General features: G+C 41.7%; 1 protein-coding gene across 3 annotated transcripts in view; it reads left to right on the top strand.

Annotated features, from left to right (window-relative positions):
* Window positions 1-7373: 7373 nt before the first annotated feature.
* The window catches only part of NID1 (nidogen 1), a 46890-nt gene continuing 37275 nt past the window's right edge, over window positions 7374-16988 (top strand). For all 3 annotated transcript variants that reach the window (XM_075043228.1, XM_075043229.1, XM_075043230.1), the window contains exons 1-3: window positions 7374-7603; window positions 14807-15106; window positions 16322-16551. In XM_075043228.1, the coding sequence (XP_074899329.1) occupies window positions 7397-7603; window positions 14807-15106; window positions 16322-16551 (737 nt within the window). In that variant the 5' untranslated portion in view covers window positions 7374-7396. The remainder of the gene's footprint in view (window positions 7604-14806; window positions 15107-16321; window positions 16552-16988) is intronic.

Here is a 16988-nt window from a genome sequence, read left to right on the forward strand (position 1 = left end):
CAGCTCTTTACAAGACAAAGCACAGGAGCGGTCTGGGGACAGTTTGCTCCAAGGACCACACTCAAAAGGCAGTCCAGGCCAGGACAAGACTTCATTCTTGGCCCTATCTAATCTTCCAAAGCTAGCCCAAAGGCTTTACAACTTCAAATACCTGCACATACCCTCGTGTCACAGGCAGTGGTACGTGACACATACCCTTAGTTTTGTGCTGTAACTAAACCATTGCTGCACTGTGTAATGGTTCACTTTATTTCAGACGCTATGAACTGGGGGGGAGTGAATTTTGTCCTAGGGCTACAGTAACCCAGCAGATGTCACGGACTACTGCTATGTAGCGTGGACACAGCCAGTGAGATCTAGGGGCTAGCAGTTTGGACACAATCCAGTCCTTGCTACTTGGCCTCAGGGATCGCACACTGTCCCGCTCTTAAGTGGGAGTGTAGACTACACACAGAGTATGTTCTCAGCAGTCTCTTGTAGAAAAAAAGAGAGTTCCTGCTTTTCTTGCTCCTACCCTGTCACTTCTCCAATGAATAAGTTATTGCATCAATCCTAATGTTTGCAAATAATGCCTCTTTTTGCCAGGGGCAACGCGATTGTTTCTGTGCAGAGTTGCTTTAGTGCAGATCCTCATGTTTTATTGTTGCTCTATGACAAAACTACACTGTTACATCCTAGACTAAAACACTAAACTCTGTTTGGGAAGGAATGAGTGGGCCACTGTTTATATTAGTCTGCAGATTCCAAGTGAAGTGAACAGCAATATAAGTCCTTGGGTCAAGAAGAATAAATAGCTGTAATTCATGGAATTACTCCTGGGTTTTTGGATCTGGACTGTTTCAGGCCAGGGGAAAGTTCACAGTTTTTACACAGTTTTTAAAAAAAGAGGAGAGAAAAATCTTCTTTCAGCATTATAGGTGCATGATGTGTTACAGCCAACTATATGCATTTGTCCAATATTTTAAACATAATTTATCTCCAAGCACACAAATTAGGCCTTCAGATTAAAAATGTATAGTAGGTTCTTGAACTTATGCATATCTAATGTAAGAAAAAATGATTATATTTATAGCACCTCATAGCTACAATTTCAACAAGGTACTAGAAATCTTACAAAGAAAAAAAAAACAGTGAAAATACTGAATTGTCACCCACAGGTGTTTACTAGCATTTTGTGTGGAATGATCAGTAGAATTGTCACTCCAAAATTTTGCCTGTTGATGATGTTCTTGGAATGTAAAGTTATGATTCAGCCATCCTCAGGCAAGCTTTTGAGAAGAAACATTTTAGCCTTTGAGCACACACTTACATCCACCCCACTTAGTAAGTTATCTTAAGCTCACACATAAATTTCAGTAACTTGGAGGAAATTTCGGTGTGTGCTGAGTGGATTCGTCAAGGCAGAAAGGTTTTGGTCTAGCTAACTTCAAGCAGTTGACCAGGAGAGGTCAGGAAACACTTACATCTTCTTTTTTTGGATGGAGGAATTTTCTTGCTTAGTAGACATTGTCCAACAAAAAAAAATGTTTACAAGCAACCTCAGTAAAGGAAATACTAATACCTAGTGTTCAGTCTGGCCAAGCATAGACTTATATAGGGAACTTTGTTCTCCTTCTATGCAGGGCTTTCACAACTATCTCTGCATATAAAGATGAAACAGTCTAATTTTGAGACCATACAGTTAATAAGAATAGATGTTATCTTTACTAAATATTTCTTCCCCTAGCCAGTCAGGTTGTAAGAACCAATAATAAAAATTATTGGCCTTGGCTGCACCACAGCATCATCTACCCTGAATGAAAATCAGTTTCTCTGGTTTACTTACAGCTACTCAAGGTAATGATATATTCTCCTGGGTGAATTTCACTGGCTTAGGCAATGGATTCCACTTCAGAAAATCAGCTTCAGAAATAAGTCTTCTTCCTTATGAAAGAGATCATCCAGTCATGATGGGGGAAAATTAGTTAAGTGTCTTCTCTAAATTGTCATGATTATTTAGGCTCATCTGAGAAATCATGTACTCTTTTTCGAAATAACAATTGTTGCAAGTTGTATTATTCTAGCAGGCAGAGAATCTAGGCAGGGCCAGGCTCCCTGAGGCTGGGTGCTCTATAGGCACGAGGAGCAGATGTGAGATAGTAGCTTGGCTGTCACAGGAGAGACTGTACCAATGTTTCAGATTTTGTTAGCCCTTTTGAACATTTGTAGAAAAGTTGAGCCTGGGCTTCTCTCATAATCATTTGTTATTGAATTTCTAGCCACCACTAGCATCAGACCAGTGCTTGGCCTCTCTTTTCTTATTGATTGTCATCTAGCAGCTTTGCTGCTGGGACTCAATGCAACATCTTTTTTGTGTGTTCTGTGTACAACTGAAATTCACAGTCATTGCAGTCAAAGTCTGGATCCCAACTAAAACAGAATACAAATTTTAGCAATGCTTTTGGTTTGGGTGCACATTTGATGTAAAGTGATGGTTTAACTTGAGATGCATTAAATACCATCTCATCACCAGACTACAAGGAGATGCATTTTCCCTGTGTGTATTAGCTCTGTTCTGAAGTCTGACGCAGTAAAATATCAGTGGGTCAGAGTAGTTATTTTTTTAGTCTCAGAGTAGATAGGAGGTAAAGGATACCTTTTCCATATCTGTCTTCCTGTCCCATTCAGATTGCTTTTCCACATTCCATTCCCATTGTTTAAAAAACAATGGTCCTTCATATTGTAATTGTTTTTTGCATATATGAGAAACTGGTCGTACATTTTGTCTTCCTGTCTCCTGTGTGTTTTTTAAAAGCGTGGTCAGTTATTATTGTCTGCTCGGAGTCTTTTGCTGCACAAAGCTGAAACTTTTAGATAATAACAAAACAGTAAGACTTGGAGTAGGTGTAGTAGCTGACTTGGAGTAGGTGTAGTAGTTAGTGCTGTGCTGAATATTTAAATAGAAGGCTAATTATATACCTTGCACTATTACAACTCTCTGTTGTTACAGAGAATTCCTAGTATTCTTACCAGATTAGAGACTCCATTCTTGAAAGACAACAAGCATTAGGATACAAAAGAAGCATCTTTTGATAACATATTAAAAAAGATATGTGGCCATTTTCGTGTGGCTACATGACAGATGGGAGGATTGCGAGGCTGCTTTTTTTATCTAGCCAGTTTCTGTGGTGCTGATATTTTTCTGTTCTGTTTTCCATCTCATTTTTCCTAAATTTTAAAGTGGGATGAAGAAAAGTGTTCATGCTTCTGCATAAGCATAACTTCACTGCATAACTTGGTGATAATTTTCTTCTGTCCCTTATTAATATAGTTAACAGTTCTAAAAATGAGATATAGAAGTACATGAAGGTAACCCTAGAAATGTAAACAGTCTCCTGTAGCACCAGCCGTAGGAAGGGCCTGAAAGATACTGTTTCTCCGATGTTTCTTGCCCTGCTCTAGCCAGTTACTAATCTGTTACTGCTATGTACTATTATATGGCAGCAGTGTATCTCTTCTGTACTGACCAGGTCATTGGCCAAGTGTTAACACATCCCCATTCTTGCCCAGCTGTTCTCCAGAACAGGATATGAGTTCCCAAGGAGCTTGTCCTTTTGTTGCCCTGTAAAATCTTTGCATGAGAGAAAAAGAAAGGATTCTACAGTTGTCTGTGCCCTACACTAATGCAGAGGGTGAGATACAATATTGCCCTTCATGTGCATCTCTTCTCAAGAGCATCTAACAGTGCTTCAAAATTAGTCTCTTTCTCTAGAGAGTTCTGCTGCAAAATACACTTTTTTTTGGAAGTTGTTCCCGAGTCTTGTGACGTCCATAGTGATACAGGCTCATGTAGAGTTATAGAGGGAATCTCATCGTGTTCCACTCTAATGAACAATGAACATTAAGTTCCAAGACAGTGATTTAAATTTATGATGCTCACTCCATGATCTTCCTGCAAGCCTTGCCTTTGCTTGTGACCTTCTGATTCCCATGACCCTGTCTCTCTAAAAAATGCTCCTTCTCAGCAGACCTCAGTCCTGTTCTTTCCTGTCATTATCCCAAATGCTCAATTGTCTCCAGTTTATTACCACATGGTTGCTCTGTCCTTTGATGATCCATCCACTAGAGTGCTTTGTCATCTTTGGACAGCAGAAGATCATCATGAGGGGCCCAGGGCATTGCTTTCCTTCCTCCAGTCATGCCAGCAAAGGGACACTAACTGCCTTTTCTCCGTTAATAGAACCTGGGGAGGAGCTTGAGAAGGTCAGGAGAGTCACAGTATCTGCAATCCCCTCTTCCAAATCTCCTCACCTGTAGGCAGTGGAAGTTTTCAAATACATGTGCATGTATACCTGTGAGCTATTTTAGTACTGTGTGAACATAGAAACTCAGGTCAAAATCTGTTGGGCTGTCTCATCCCATGATCAAATACAGAATTATTCCTTAAGGTCTGTTGTTTGGTAATCTGACCAACCTAGTGGTGGACTACTCAAAGCTTTCTGTCATTCTGCTTCCACTATGCATAATATATGATTTTTCTGAAAATAGACCCCATGGTAAGGAAGCATTTTCTGATACTTGGTTTCATGGTTTCTTTTAGTTATTTTGATCTTCTAGTTATCTGTACTCCTCAAACTCACCCATATAATTCCTCCATCTGTTTGGTAGCACTCTTCAGATATTTGACTTGAAGACACTCCATATCTTTGATGGAAGACGTTAATCAAAACTCCTCCCCATTATGATTTAGCCAAGTACATGTGTTTGGTTCTTTAACAATTCCTTGTACATCACTCCTTCTGGTCCTCTGATCTTTTTTGTAGTTTCACTCTGAATTCTCTTCACTGGTGAATTTTCTGTGAGACCTCTGATCTCACAAGCAATCTCTGGAAAAGCAGTGTCATTATATCCCTTTAGAAAATATCATTTTACCTGCTTGTAACACAATAAAACCTGCTCATTTGTTGTACAGGATCTCAGTGGCTGCTCTGGGGATGCTGTTGCTTTGTAAACTGCTGTCATATCTGATTTATGGTCCATTGAAAAGGTGGTGTTCTTCTTGACATTTACTAGCTATGTTCTGGAACATTTTTCTTGATGGTGTGTTAGCTGGTGATATTCCAGTTTGCATGTGAATACATTTCTTCCTTTCTTAAATCTTGCTAGTCTTTTGTGTTCTCTGTTCTGGTTGATGTTAGCAATTAATCTCTCCCAATTAATTGCATCATGTGTAAGCATGCTTTTCTTTCCCTTTTTCAGGTCATTATTGAAGATGCTAGAAAGGACAACTGAAAATATTTTTTTAGTCTTAGAACTAACAGTTCTCATTACTCCTCATAGTGGGAGTGGCATACAAAGTAAACTTACTGAACTACAACAGAAACACTGCAATCCTCTTAAGGTAAAAAACAGACTAAACAATCACAGTATACTGACTAATGGGCAAAGGATTTACCATAACATGGCTCTGTGTTTTAAGCACGCAGATGTAGATATTTAACTCTTTGGCCTTCAAATAAATTTCAAATTTACTATAGTAGATTTCTGGCTTCCCAGTGGTCCTCATCCTCCAAATTCTGGACCTAATGCTAGGAAATGATGTGGATCTGACAGGAAAACATTACCTTCTCAGAGTTTTCTTCTTGTTGTGCTTATATCTTCTTCTTGTTGAGGTTGACTTTTGTACTGAGGGAAAATGTGGTTATGGAAAACTTCAAGCCTAACAGGAATGACACTTTTATGTTGTGAATGCGTATATGGAGTTCTGGAGGTGTTATGGGGTTTAATATAGGCTTTCTCTTTGCTATGGAGCTGCATTGCTACATTGCACATCTTGCCTTTAGGTTCTGCAGGTTTGGAAATAGGCTTATGCTGGAGAGGGGAGCTTGTAATGGGAGGATGCTTTTGTGGTGAAGGCAGTTGGTAGTGTTCCAGTGTACGCATTTAATGTGGGTAAGAAGTTACAGTTTGCTTACCTGCTTGTAGTTTGAGTATCCATTTGTCAAATGAGGAGAAAGACGTCTCAGCTGGGTACGTTGAGGTATCTTTGTGGATATGACTATGCTCAGATATGGTGGTGATCCAGCCAAGACTGCTTTTGTAGCAGTGATTAGCCAGATATCCCTGAATCCAAGTTACTGTCTTACAGGCTCTGAAAATATGGAGGGAAGTTGCAGGTCAAAGTACAGCGAGAACTGAATTGAGCGGAGAGAAGACCTGTCTTCCTCCTAGACCACTGTGCCACTTGTCTCAGTGGCTGTCTTCACTGAAATACAGAAGTCAATTGTAAATAGTTGCTAGTGATAATAATGGTGATTAGATATACAGGTGTGTTTCTCTCTTGTAGGTAGGCATGGTTGTAGCTCTAGCCTGGAATGTCTTGTGCTCTTGCAGTTTGCCAAATGCAAAATTATGTTTTCTTACCAAAAAAAATGAGCAGGTGTTTAAAGAAAAGTAAAAAGCCATGTAAAAAAGCATGTGGGTAGCATTTCAGCTGCATCCACTCAGGTGATTTTCTGCTGTAAACATTCTGTGGAAATATCACAGTGTACACTTTACTGGACAAGATTTAATCTTTAAACACTGCTGTCTTCACCTGGAAGCTTTAGGAAAAATATGTGAAATATACCCATTCTTCAGTTGCTTCTGAGTGTTTCTTGGGAGCTGAAGTAGGCTATAAAACAAGAAGACATAGCCAGAAAGAATGTATTTAGATATCCCGTGTTTGTTTAGTTTTATTTTACAACCAAATGCAGCTCTGACATTGATGGTGTTAATTTATGAAACGCATTCCAGTGTATTTCTTCATTTCCCCCCGATAACAGGCACCTGGTGTCAGAATTATTTCAGCGGACGGCATAGGGGTTCACGTCGTTGTTTGAGGTTGATTTCGGTACTTGGGTTCAGTGCGTTAGCCGTTGGCGGGCTGGCGGAAGCTACTGCAGCTGCTGGAGTAACTTTGAGTCCGCGGTTCCCAAACCACCGCAGAGACCCCACCGGCCCTGGGAGAGAGCCATACCTCTGAAAGCATCTGTCTGGCGCCTACAAGCCCGCACCGATTTGGCTTCCCGAGATGCTCCCCCCACAAGCGACACGCTCTGATCCCGCAAGCCCCCGCGCTCCCGAGAGACGTTCCCCGCCCCGTCCCGCAGCTACCGCCGCTTGTGCTCTGGGAGGGAGGCGGCGGGCGAAGCCCCGAGCCGGGAGCGAGCTCCGCCCCGCTCCGGGCTGTGCGAGCGGGCCCCAGGGGGTCCCGGCGGCGGGCGGAGCCGGGACGGGGGCGCCCCGGGGCCGGGGGCGGCGGGTCCCGCCCGCCCCCCGCGCAGCCATTGGCGGCGGCTCCGCGCTCCCGCCCGCCGGGCCGGGCTGCCCGCGCTTATAGCGGCGGGAGGGGGCCGCCGCGCCCGGAGCCGCCGGGATGCGCGCCGCGCCGAGCTGCCCGCGCTGGGCGCTGCTGGCCCTGGCGCTGCCCGCCCTGGCGCTGCCCGCCGGGCGGCTGGAGCTGCTGCCGCACGGCCGGGAGCGGGGCGACGCCGAGCTGGAGCCCGGGGACGATGCGCGCTCGGCGGCGCTGGAGCTGAGCACGGCGCTGCGCTTCTACGGCGCCGCCGTCCGCTCCCTCTACGTGAGTGCGGGGCCGGGAGGGCGCGGGGCGCCGCTCCGGCTGGCGGAGGGTCGGAGAGGCTGCTGGGGGCTCCCCGGGGCGGGGGGGTTGCCGCCTCTTGCCGCGGTGCTGCCCGGGTTTGGGTTGGTGCCGGTGGGTTTTGACGCATGCCGGTTGTGTGAGCGCCGCGGCCAGAGGTCGGTCCAAAGAGCTTAATTGTTCCGGTTGTGTTCAGTTGGGTATCGGGGCCGTGTTAATGCCCTTCTCGCACCATGGCTCCTTCTTTGCGGTGCGCGCCGTCTGTACTGGAGGCGATGCAACAGGCAGTAGGATGGTGGAGAGAATGTAATGGGTTATCCAGAGTGAACACCATCGCCAGGCGTTTTCTGTGCTCCCGCACAGTGTATATGTCCAGCTAAGAAACATCCTCGTCGTGGTCTATGTTTTGTGTGCTTCAGCATGCCGAAGTCACAAAACTGAAACTCTCGGTGTCTAACCAAGCAGCCTGACGTGTCCAAGATTTGCACCTCTTAGCACTGGAGCGCTTTCTGCCCCTAAATGTCTTGGGCACTCTCAGATGTTCATTGCTGAAGGGTGTCTTGGGCAGGGGAAATCCACATCCAGAGCAATTGCAGGCTTTGGTCTGCAGGCAGACCTCAGCCATGCGTGCATGCCTCATCGCAGAATCTGCTTCCCAGAGTTGTGTGTGCACGTTTATAGCTAAAGAAGGGCGCTTAGTATGTGAAGGTGGGATTGAAAACAGATTGTCTGGAGCAGAGCTGCTCAAAAGTAGCCAGAAAAAAATGTCTAAAATGGCAGCATGTCTTCAGAACCCTGCAGGAGTACTGGCTGTTTTATCATTGCCTCTTTTACCCTGAAGCCTCATCTAGGCTGGCAGTTGAAGATGCTAACTAGCATATTTAGAAAGGTCTTAGTAGGGAAGGACCAGTGTGTTTAGTGTGTTAATCTTATCCAAGTTAAAACCTGCCTCCCTGTCCAGATAAACCAACGTGCTTTAGCACCATGGGTCTAAGATGCAACCTAGGGCACTAATTTGCATGGAGATGCTTGGGAAACTAGACTACCATGTGGCCGCAGTCATTCAAAATTTGGTGTAGTTCCCGTGTATTTGGGTCCGTTTTATGGGTATTCACCTAAGATTTAACATGCTTGCATTACACTGAATTGTATTAATGCTGCCACTTAAGTTGTGCTATTTTTCCTTGTTCACACTGCCCCTACCTAGATAAATCCTGAAATCACATGTGAAATCCAAAATTCTGAGGGTTCAAGTTATGCCTGTGTGGAAGGTGGGTGTTGTTAACCAAGGCTGGCAGTAAAGACAAAGTAATTCACAAGTACTAAGTGGAGTTCAGACTTCAGTTTGACCCTTAGTTCATTGTCTTGTCTTCCATACTCTAAGTTTGGTCACTGATTAGCCAACCCAAGTGAAAAATACGCTTTTTGAAGCACAGACATATTCTTGAAAGATAGCGGGCTGTGTATCCAGTCACTGAGAAGCAAAGATAACATGTAGATAAGTGACAGAAAGGGGACAGAGTTTTCAAAGAGCAGTAAATTGGTTAACAACTCTAGGTTTCTTTAATGATCTTGTTACTTGCCCATGCCATAAACCAGGAATGGTTCTAGTTAGTTTTTGTCTGGAAGAATACCCATATAGAGGCTGTTCCAGAATCACTTTCAGGGCTCTTTCAGCATGATTTCTTGGTACTAAGGATGAGAGATTTTAGTATGGGACCACTGATAATGAATGGTATTTCAGTATCAGTCTACATAATATGCAGAGGCTTTTAACTTGCATTTAATCTGTCTCAAGTATTGCAAAACAGAAGCACAGTACAAACTGTATGGAGGTAGGAAAAGGAGAAGTGTATCTGTTAAGGAAATGTATTGAGCAGTCTTAAATGCACCTTCGCAGTATACAGTTTTATTGTATGTTGGCAGTGAGTACTTATTAAGCTCTATGATGTTACTCAGTAAGCAGAATTTACCAAAGTATTGCTCGTTGATAGTAAATGTTATCAAGCTGGTACAATTAACATGTGGTATCAGTAGAAATACATTATAATACATAAAGGAATTCCTGGATCAGATTTTGAGTTGTTGCAATGAAATACATCTTTCTGTATGGTTCATCAGGATAGTGTGATAAGCTTAGCTTAATTTTTTGAGTGGTTGATTTTTGCAAGTTTTGCCTTCAATCAGTTGAAAATTCATGTGCGGTCTCTCTCTATTTTTTCCAACATTTGAGAAGCTGAGTTGTTTGAGTTAGCTCTACACATGAATAAAAAAGCAAGGAGTTCTAAGGAATGATTGTTTAGTTTCAACTTGTCATAAAATCCCTGGCAACAAAACTTTTTTCATAGACGGAAGAGAGAACTTTTATTTAATATAAGTGGAAACAGACTTTCACATACTGTAATCTTCAACGTGGTGTTTTCCTATGGAAGATTATAACATTGAATCCTATCACTAACCCATACTGATCTGGTTTTTTTAATAGCACACTTTTATTAAGGTTTTTTCAGTTTACACTAGGCTCACTGATGTGGAAAAGTTAAAGGATTAGGGATTGCTTCCTTTTAGGGAAGAATCAGAGTCCTTTAAGACAAGCTTGGATCAATTTTTTAATTGTTACTTTTATTAACTTCCTAAATTAATAGCTGGTCATGTTCGTATTAGAAAGTTTTGCTGGTTTAAGTCAACTGGCTCTTTCTTATACAAATAAATTAAATTTTTCTAAACTTTCTTGTTCAGAAATATACAAGTCCTCAAAATGCCTAGTCACTGAACAGGGAAAAATACCTCATTTGTTTGACACTTTAATTTTTGTTATACACACACAGATACACTTTTTGTTTCAATAGAAGTACTTTGTTACTTTGGACTTCCTTCTCCTCGCTTGTATAGAGTGTGTGTGATTTGTCCTGCTACAGACCACAAATGTATGTTAACTATGTGTGTAATCCAGAAGTTTAATGTGCTAAAAATACATCTGTGTTAGTTCCTGTCAAGTTAAATAGTATTATACCCTAAAAGGAAAGATGTACCGTCCGGCTGGTCTTTAGACAACGCCCACCTGAGGCCTTTATTTTTTTTCCCTTTCCCTTTTGACAGGAATGATACTTTAATGAAACCCTGCACTTACCCTGAATTACTTCTTTTTATTTTAGGGTTCACACTTTAACCTATCTTTGTGACCTTAAAAGGAACAGGGTAAAGTTAAATCATACTATTTACCATCTTTTTCAATATAAATGTGTTGTTAAATCTGAAAGCTAAAAACATTTTTTCACTAATGATGAATGTTCTTTCTCTACACTAAAAATCTCTTCACAAAGTGAGCAGTTTGTGTATTTATTTTCATTTAATGGCTTGCAAATGTTTTCTGGGTGATAGAGTACTTGCAACCTAACATTCTCTTAATATTTAAAACTGAATGGTCACATTTATGAGCTACAAACAAATGAAAATGGGGTTGGCATTTTTGCATCTTCTTGATAAAATTACTTGTTGCATTTAAGTTTTTAGCCAGATACGAAATGAATAGTCAGAAGCATGCCCCTAATAGGTGAAAAGAGGAGGACCAAATTTTAGGTCATTTCTTCTGGTCTCTACTTTGTTCTGTAGTGTTAACTAGGCCTGATTGTATTTTCTCTTAATGTCATTTTAATCTCTGCCATAAATGGGGGACCATGAAGCCGCAAAGTCTGCACACACCAAATCTGATCAAGAGCATGGAATTTGTTTAAAATACTTCAAACACCAGTCATCTCTCACAAGAGGATTTAGAGTGAGAGTAGGGATGCTTGTGTACAAAAAGCATAAGCAAGGAGAAGGAAGGGAAAAACTTTTAATTTACTCTAACTTTATTACTTTAAAGATGGAGTGCATCTCCTTGCTAAAATGTCTTAGCAAGCAGACTGTAATGCCCACCACCTTCCCTACTGTCTTCCAGTGGTGTAGTATAATTGGTGGCTTTTAATTTTTAGGGTAAGTTTTAGCTTTTTTTACAGGGATACAAGGTATTTTCTAGTGTACAGATGTTGCAGAAGTTCTGTGAAACTTTCTGGTCTAGATCTCTGTTGCATGACTGCCTGCAGTTGTAGGGTCTAGACTGGGGTAACCCATGCTGTCTTTAGTTCTATATTCCTAAAATTCATACTTCATCTTAGGATCTGTGGCCACTGTTAAGTTACAAAAGATTAGAGGAAAAATGGTCACAATATTCAGCTTCTCCTCCCCCTTTCCAACACAACCTGCATTCCCATCATGCTTGTGCAGATTATATACTGCTTATATATCTTAGATATACTGTTCATGCATAAAGCCAACTTCCCATTTTTACATGATCTTAACTTTTTTAGTATTTTTCACTGTAACAGCTAATGAAATGATACAGTCAGCATACGTCAAGCTATTTTTAAAGTAAATTCTGATATATTGTGTGAACTATTTGCTAAGTTTAGCTAACGATTTATGCTAACTATTATACAGTTATATACCAAGCTGATTGACCACTAACCTGTGGCAGGGGGCATGCTCTGACCCCCCGGGTAGCTAACGGAGGGTTCAAGGTATATGTGTGTGCTGTATATGAAGGGGTGAGTTGTAGCAGGAGTTCCTGTACTACACTTTTTCTGATTTGCTATATGTAGTAGTAGCACTGGTGGTCCACATTCTAAAGGATGCTGCCAAGACATATGTAGCCAACATCCCTGACAGGCTTGCACAGCCTGTGTCTTGAAGAATATATGTAGTACCAGCCTCCTTTTTTCCAAATGTGTATGGTAGAAAAGGGGAAGAAAAATTTGGAGACAATGAGAATGATCAGAGGTGGGGAACAGCTCTTGTACAGAGAGTGTGTGAATAGGCTGGGGGCCTTCATTCTGGAGCAGAAATGACATAGAGGGAGAGTCTGGGTAGGATTTGACTGTATGTCCCAATACAAAAACTAGGGGCCATCAAATGAAGCCGGGAGCCAGACTGAAAACAAACAAAAGTAGGAGAGACCTCAGGGTACGAGTCACAGATCTGTGGAATTCCTTTTTAAGGGATTTTGTGGATGCATAAAGTTTATATGTGTTGAAGGGACACTTAACAAATACATGAAGGAGATCCACTGAGGATGAATAAACAGTCAAACCACAGGGAATCCCCTTCAGCTGAATGTGGTCGGAGGCTGGTCGGAGGAGTACATGCACATCCTTCTTTTGTTCTGCTGAATCCGTAAGCTAGCAGGTACGGCTGGGGACAGGCTACTGGGCTAGATGGCCTTGCGGTCTGAGTCACAGTGGACGTTCTGACCCTATTCCAAGCATTCATAAAGATTGCATAATGTTGTGAACGTCTTGACCGTGTGAAAAGATCCAGCAGCAGTTTGTTCTTCTTCTGTTTGCAAGAATCCCTGTGAGTGAGATAAGTCTGTGGGAGACTGCAGTTTTAGTTTCATAGCTTGTGGTGCCAGCTTTGGGACTTCTGTCCCTTTCTGAGTCATCTGTGTATGTGGCAGCAGCTCTAGAGTGGTGAGTGCCTGGTTGCCTGCAGGTAGTCAGATGTGTTCTGTTATTAGGTAGTCAAACACCTGGAAATACATTTGCATGTGGCTGATTCATACGGTGCCATACACATCTGGAAGACAAAAAACTGTGTGAGCAGTTTATGCACTGCCTCTAGGCCTGACACCTGTAGTCTTGCTGCTTCTGTGTGTGTGAGAGTCAGCTCTGGTGTGCCAAGGGAGTTTGGCTGTCATACTTGGACATGCCCTAGCATCTACCTATATATATGTATGTATTTATTTCATTTTTAGTTGGAGGTTGTTGGCCACAAGTCATCATCTCACTGACCAGTTAAATCTCGTTGAGCCAGTAGGTATGCATTTTCAGACGAAGAGTTTCACTTATATAAGTTAATGCTTCCCCCCCCCCCCCCCCCCCCCCCCCCCTCCAAGTAATAGAGCCAGTTTTCCATAGGTCTGTGTCATCAGTTGTAAGGGAATTTACAGGGTGGCCTCTATCTGCTTTAGAAATCCTGTCTCCTAGACTCTATAGCCTCTGGTATAGGACCTGTGCTCACTCTGTATCTTAAGAGTGAGCAGCAGCTTGTTGCAGTCAACCTTGCACAGTAGCGGAGAAATTCCTAGGAGAATGGTGAGGATGATTGTAGTGAAGCGAAGTGAAAATCAGAGCAGTCCTGGCCAGGCAAAGAGAAATCTGTACGTTTTCCCAGACTTCCACCCAAACTATTACAGGATTTAAGCATGGAGCAGTTTTTTGGGTGGGCATCTGTGTGTAGATTAGTTCTTTGCTCAGAAATTGTGTCAGCTTCTGAGGCAGTGCTGTAGTAGCAAGGAAAGCTCTGCTGACCCTGCTGACCTGTTTGAGTCCTTACTCCCTAACCAAGTTTTCGTGGGGATGACATAGCCTGTTGTGTCATAACTTATGTGGGGGGGGGACGGACAAGACAGAGCTGTTCGGTTTCTCCTTTCCCTCTGGATTTTTTTTTTTTTTCCATCAACATCAGACTTTCTTAGGAATGGGCAGCTTTCTAAACCGTCCAGGTTAAGCATCCTCCTCTGTCTTCCTGGTAGAAGTCCAGATTCCCGGGGGTATGCTATGACTTTGATACAGCTTCTCTGTAGTCTGCTCTGCTTTACACCAGGTAAGAATCTAGCTTGCTGGTTAACCAAAAAAAGTAACTATTGCAAGTACTTTCTTCATCCTTACCATCCCCAGTCGTGCAGTTGTAAAACTGCTCTTCAGGAGAGCAACAGCTAAAAGCGAGAAGAGCTTTTGGTTGTCTGGGACGGTGTGTACACAATTCTTGACAGACTTACAGAGGGGTTGTGCTGGTTCTTGGTCTGAGAAAGACTTGGAAACTCATGAAATGTGGTGGTTATGTGTATCTTTGTTAGAAGAGGCAATAAGTGTCTGAAAATTAAATAGCTAAAGTCTTTATCTAGGGAAAAAAGGTTGGTCTCTCCGTAAAGTAGTCCTCTGGGTTTTGGCAGCTGAAATCCCAGGACTCCTGACATGGGATACAAAACAAAAACTTGAAAAAAATTAGTTACTTTACAAATACAAGATTGACTTTTGACTCAATTTCTTTTGGAAATGCAATGAAAATATTGTGATCTAGATCACATAGGTCTGGGAGACAGCCGTATGAACAGTAGCCATCTTATAATTTCCACCTTTTTATTAGGTTGCCACTAATGGGATTATTGCAGTGAATGAACCTTCAAGTGAAGAAAAATATCTTGGTCAATTCCCAGTAAGTTTTGGGGCTATTGCTCCCTTTATGGCTGACCTGGACACAACAGATGGACGTGGAAATGTGTATTACAGAGAAGATTCATCCTCAGATGTCTTGCAACTTGCATCAGACTATATCAAAAGAGGTTTTCCTGAGACTACTTTTGATCCCAGCAGTGTCGTTGTTGTTACCTGGAAGCTCGTGGCTCCTTACCGGGCACGGGAAGAAGATCATGCTTTGGAAGAAAAGGTGAGCTTTAAGACATGTTGGACACACATGTTCAGCTGAAGTGTAACACTGTAACCTGTTGTTTTGAAGGCTTGAATTCCTTTGTGTTTAAATGAATCCTGTACAGTTAAGAATGTATTTTGTTGTTGAAAAGGCTGTAGCAAAATAGGAGTGTCCAGAATTTTTACTTGATTTTTATTTTACAGTATTTTATTCATTAAAAAGAAAATGCTTGAATCTGCATAGCTGATTTCTTTGTATTACCTGACAAGTCTTACTTTGAATGTTAAGTGTGATGTGGTAATAACTGGAATAGTAGGGTATCCTGCCCTCCATCTGTGCAATATAATCCAGTTGGCTTGCATTTTTCAACAGACTCTTAAGTCATTTTGACATCAAACTACCTAAAATCTGATAGGTCTATGGCCTAACAGGAACTTCAAACTGTGAATTCCTTTTGGACAGATGACATTGCATTCACAAAAAGGTCATGCTTTGCAGCTGGTATTGAATGAAGAAGCAGTTAGAGGTTATTTTTTGTATTACTTGAAAACCATTTTCCCTTTTTATACCGTGTTAGGTACTATCCTGCAAAGATATGTAACTTTATGCACCGTAATTATCCCAGCTGATAAGCCTGCTCACAACGTATAAAGTTGAGAACATTACCACAACTTAGCAAATCTTATTTTGTCAAAGATTAATTTCTTGTGCCTAAATTGACACAACTGTTGTGTTCACAGTAATGATTCTGCACTCTGGTAGCAACGAATAGCTGATGTCTGAGGTACTGTCTCAATGGTTCCTACAGTATGTAGGAGTGTTCCTACAGGAAAAGACACTTGCAGCAACGTGAAGCTTGAACTCTTCTTTAAATATTGTTTACAGAATTTTTCTATTGAGTCTAGCACATCACTCTATTTTAAGAAGATGATATAACACCCTATGCATGTTACAGAACTTAGATTTGCTATGTTTTAGACAACCTTTCTGGCTATTTCCTAACAGATGTAACTGAACTTTGATAATGCTTTCTTTTTAATGTTTATGCATGCTAAAGCTAAAACTGCCTTAGCAAAACATAAGTTTGTGTAATACTGATTTCTCCTAGCAAGTACATGATGCATTGTGTGTGATGGAAGTTCTGATTTTGACTTTGTGTTTTAAATAATGTTATTCTGTTGTCTATCTTGACTGTTTTTCCATGAGTAAATGGATGTTAAATTTCTTCCACAGAGAAACACATTCCAGGCTGTTCTAGCCTCTTCTGACTCCAGTTCCTATGCTATTTTCCTTTATCCAGAAGATAGTTTGCAGTTCTATAGTACATACTCCAAGAATGATGATGGAAAGATTCCTGCTATGGTTGGCTTTAGTCAAGCCTCTACAAACTACTACTTCTGGGAAAAGCCAGGATCCTACAATGTCGTTGCTAATGATGAAGACAGCATTAGAAACCTGCACAAGTATGCTTTTTTGTTTAAACTCTTCAAGAAAACATCAAGGAGTTTCATGTTTTTCTTAATTGTAACATGAGTTAATGAGAAATAATAAGATCCCACTAGCCATTGCATAAGAAATCGCAAAGTCTGCCACTGATAAATATCCACCCTCTTGAGGAATACGAGGACTTCGGTCTAATTTGTCAAAAGTCCATAGTTCCATTGTCACTGGTAGGAGCTGCTGTTACCCTTAGCCCTTCTAAATATAGGATCACTTAAGACTTTAACTCTTTATAATCTATCCTGGGCAGTCTTTTTTTGAAAGAAGAAGGGAAGGGAATGAATTACAAGGTTCTAGTAAGTGCTAGCAAGATCTTTGTGGCCCAAGTATCTCCTTCTGTTCCCATCACTTTGGAGACAAGGTGGCTATAAAATCTTAAGAAGAGAGCTCTGGGTGTGGA

This window comes from Buteo buteo, chromosome 12 (genome assembly GCF_964188355.1).
Source record: "Buteo buteo chromosome 12, bButBut1.hap1.1, whole genome shotgun sequence".
NCBI classification, from domain to species: Eukaryota; Metazoa; Chordata; class Aves; order Accipitriformes; family Accipitridae; genus Buteo; species Buteo buteo.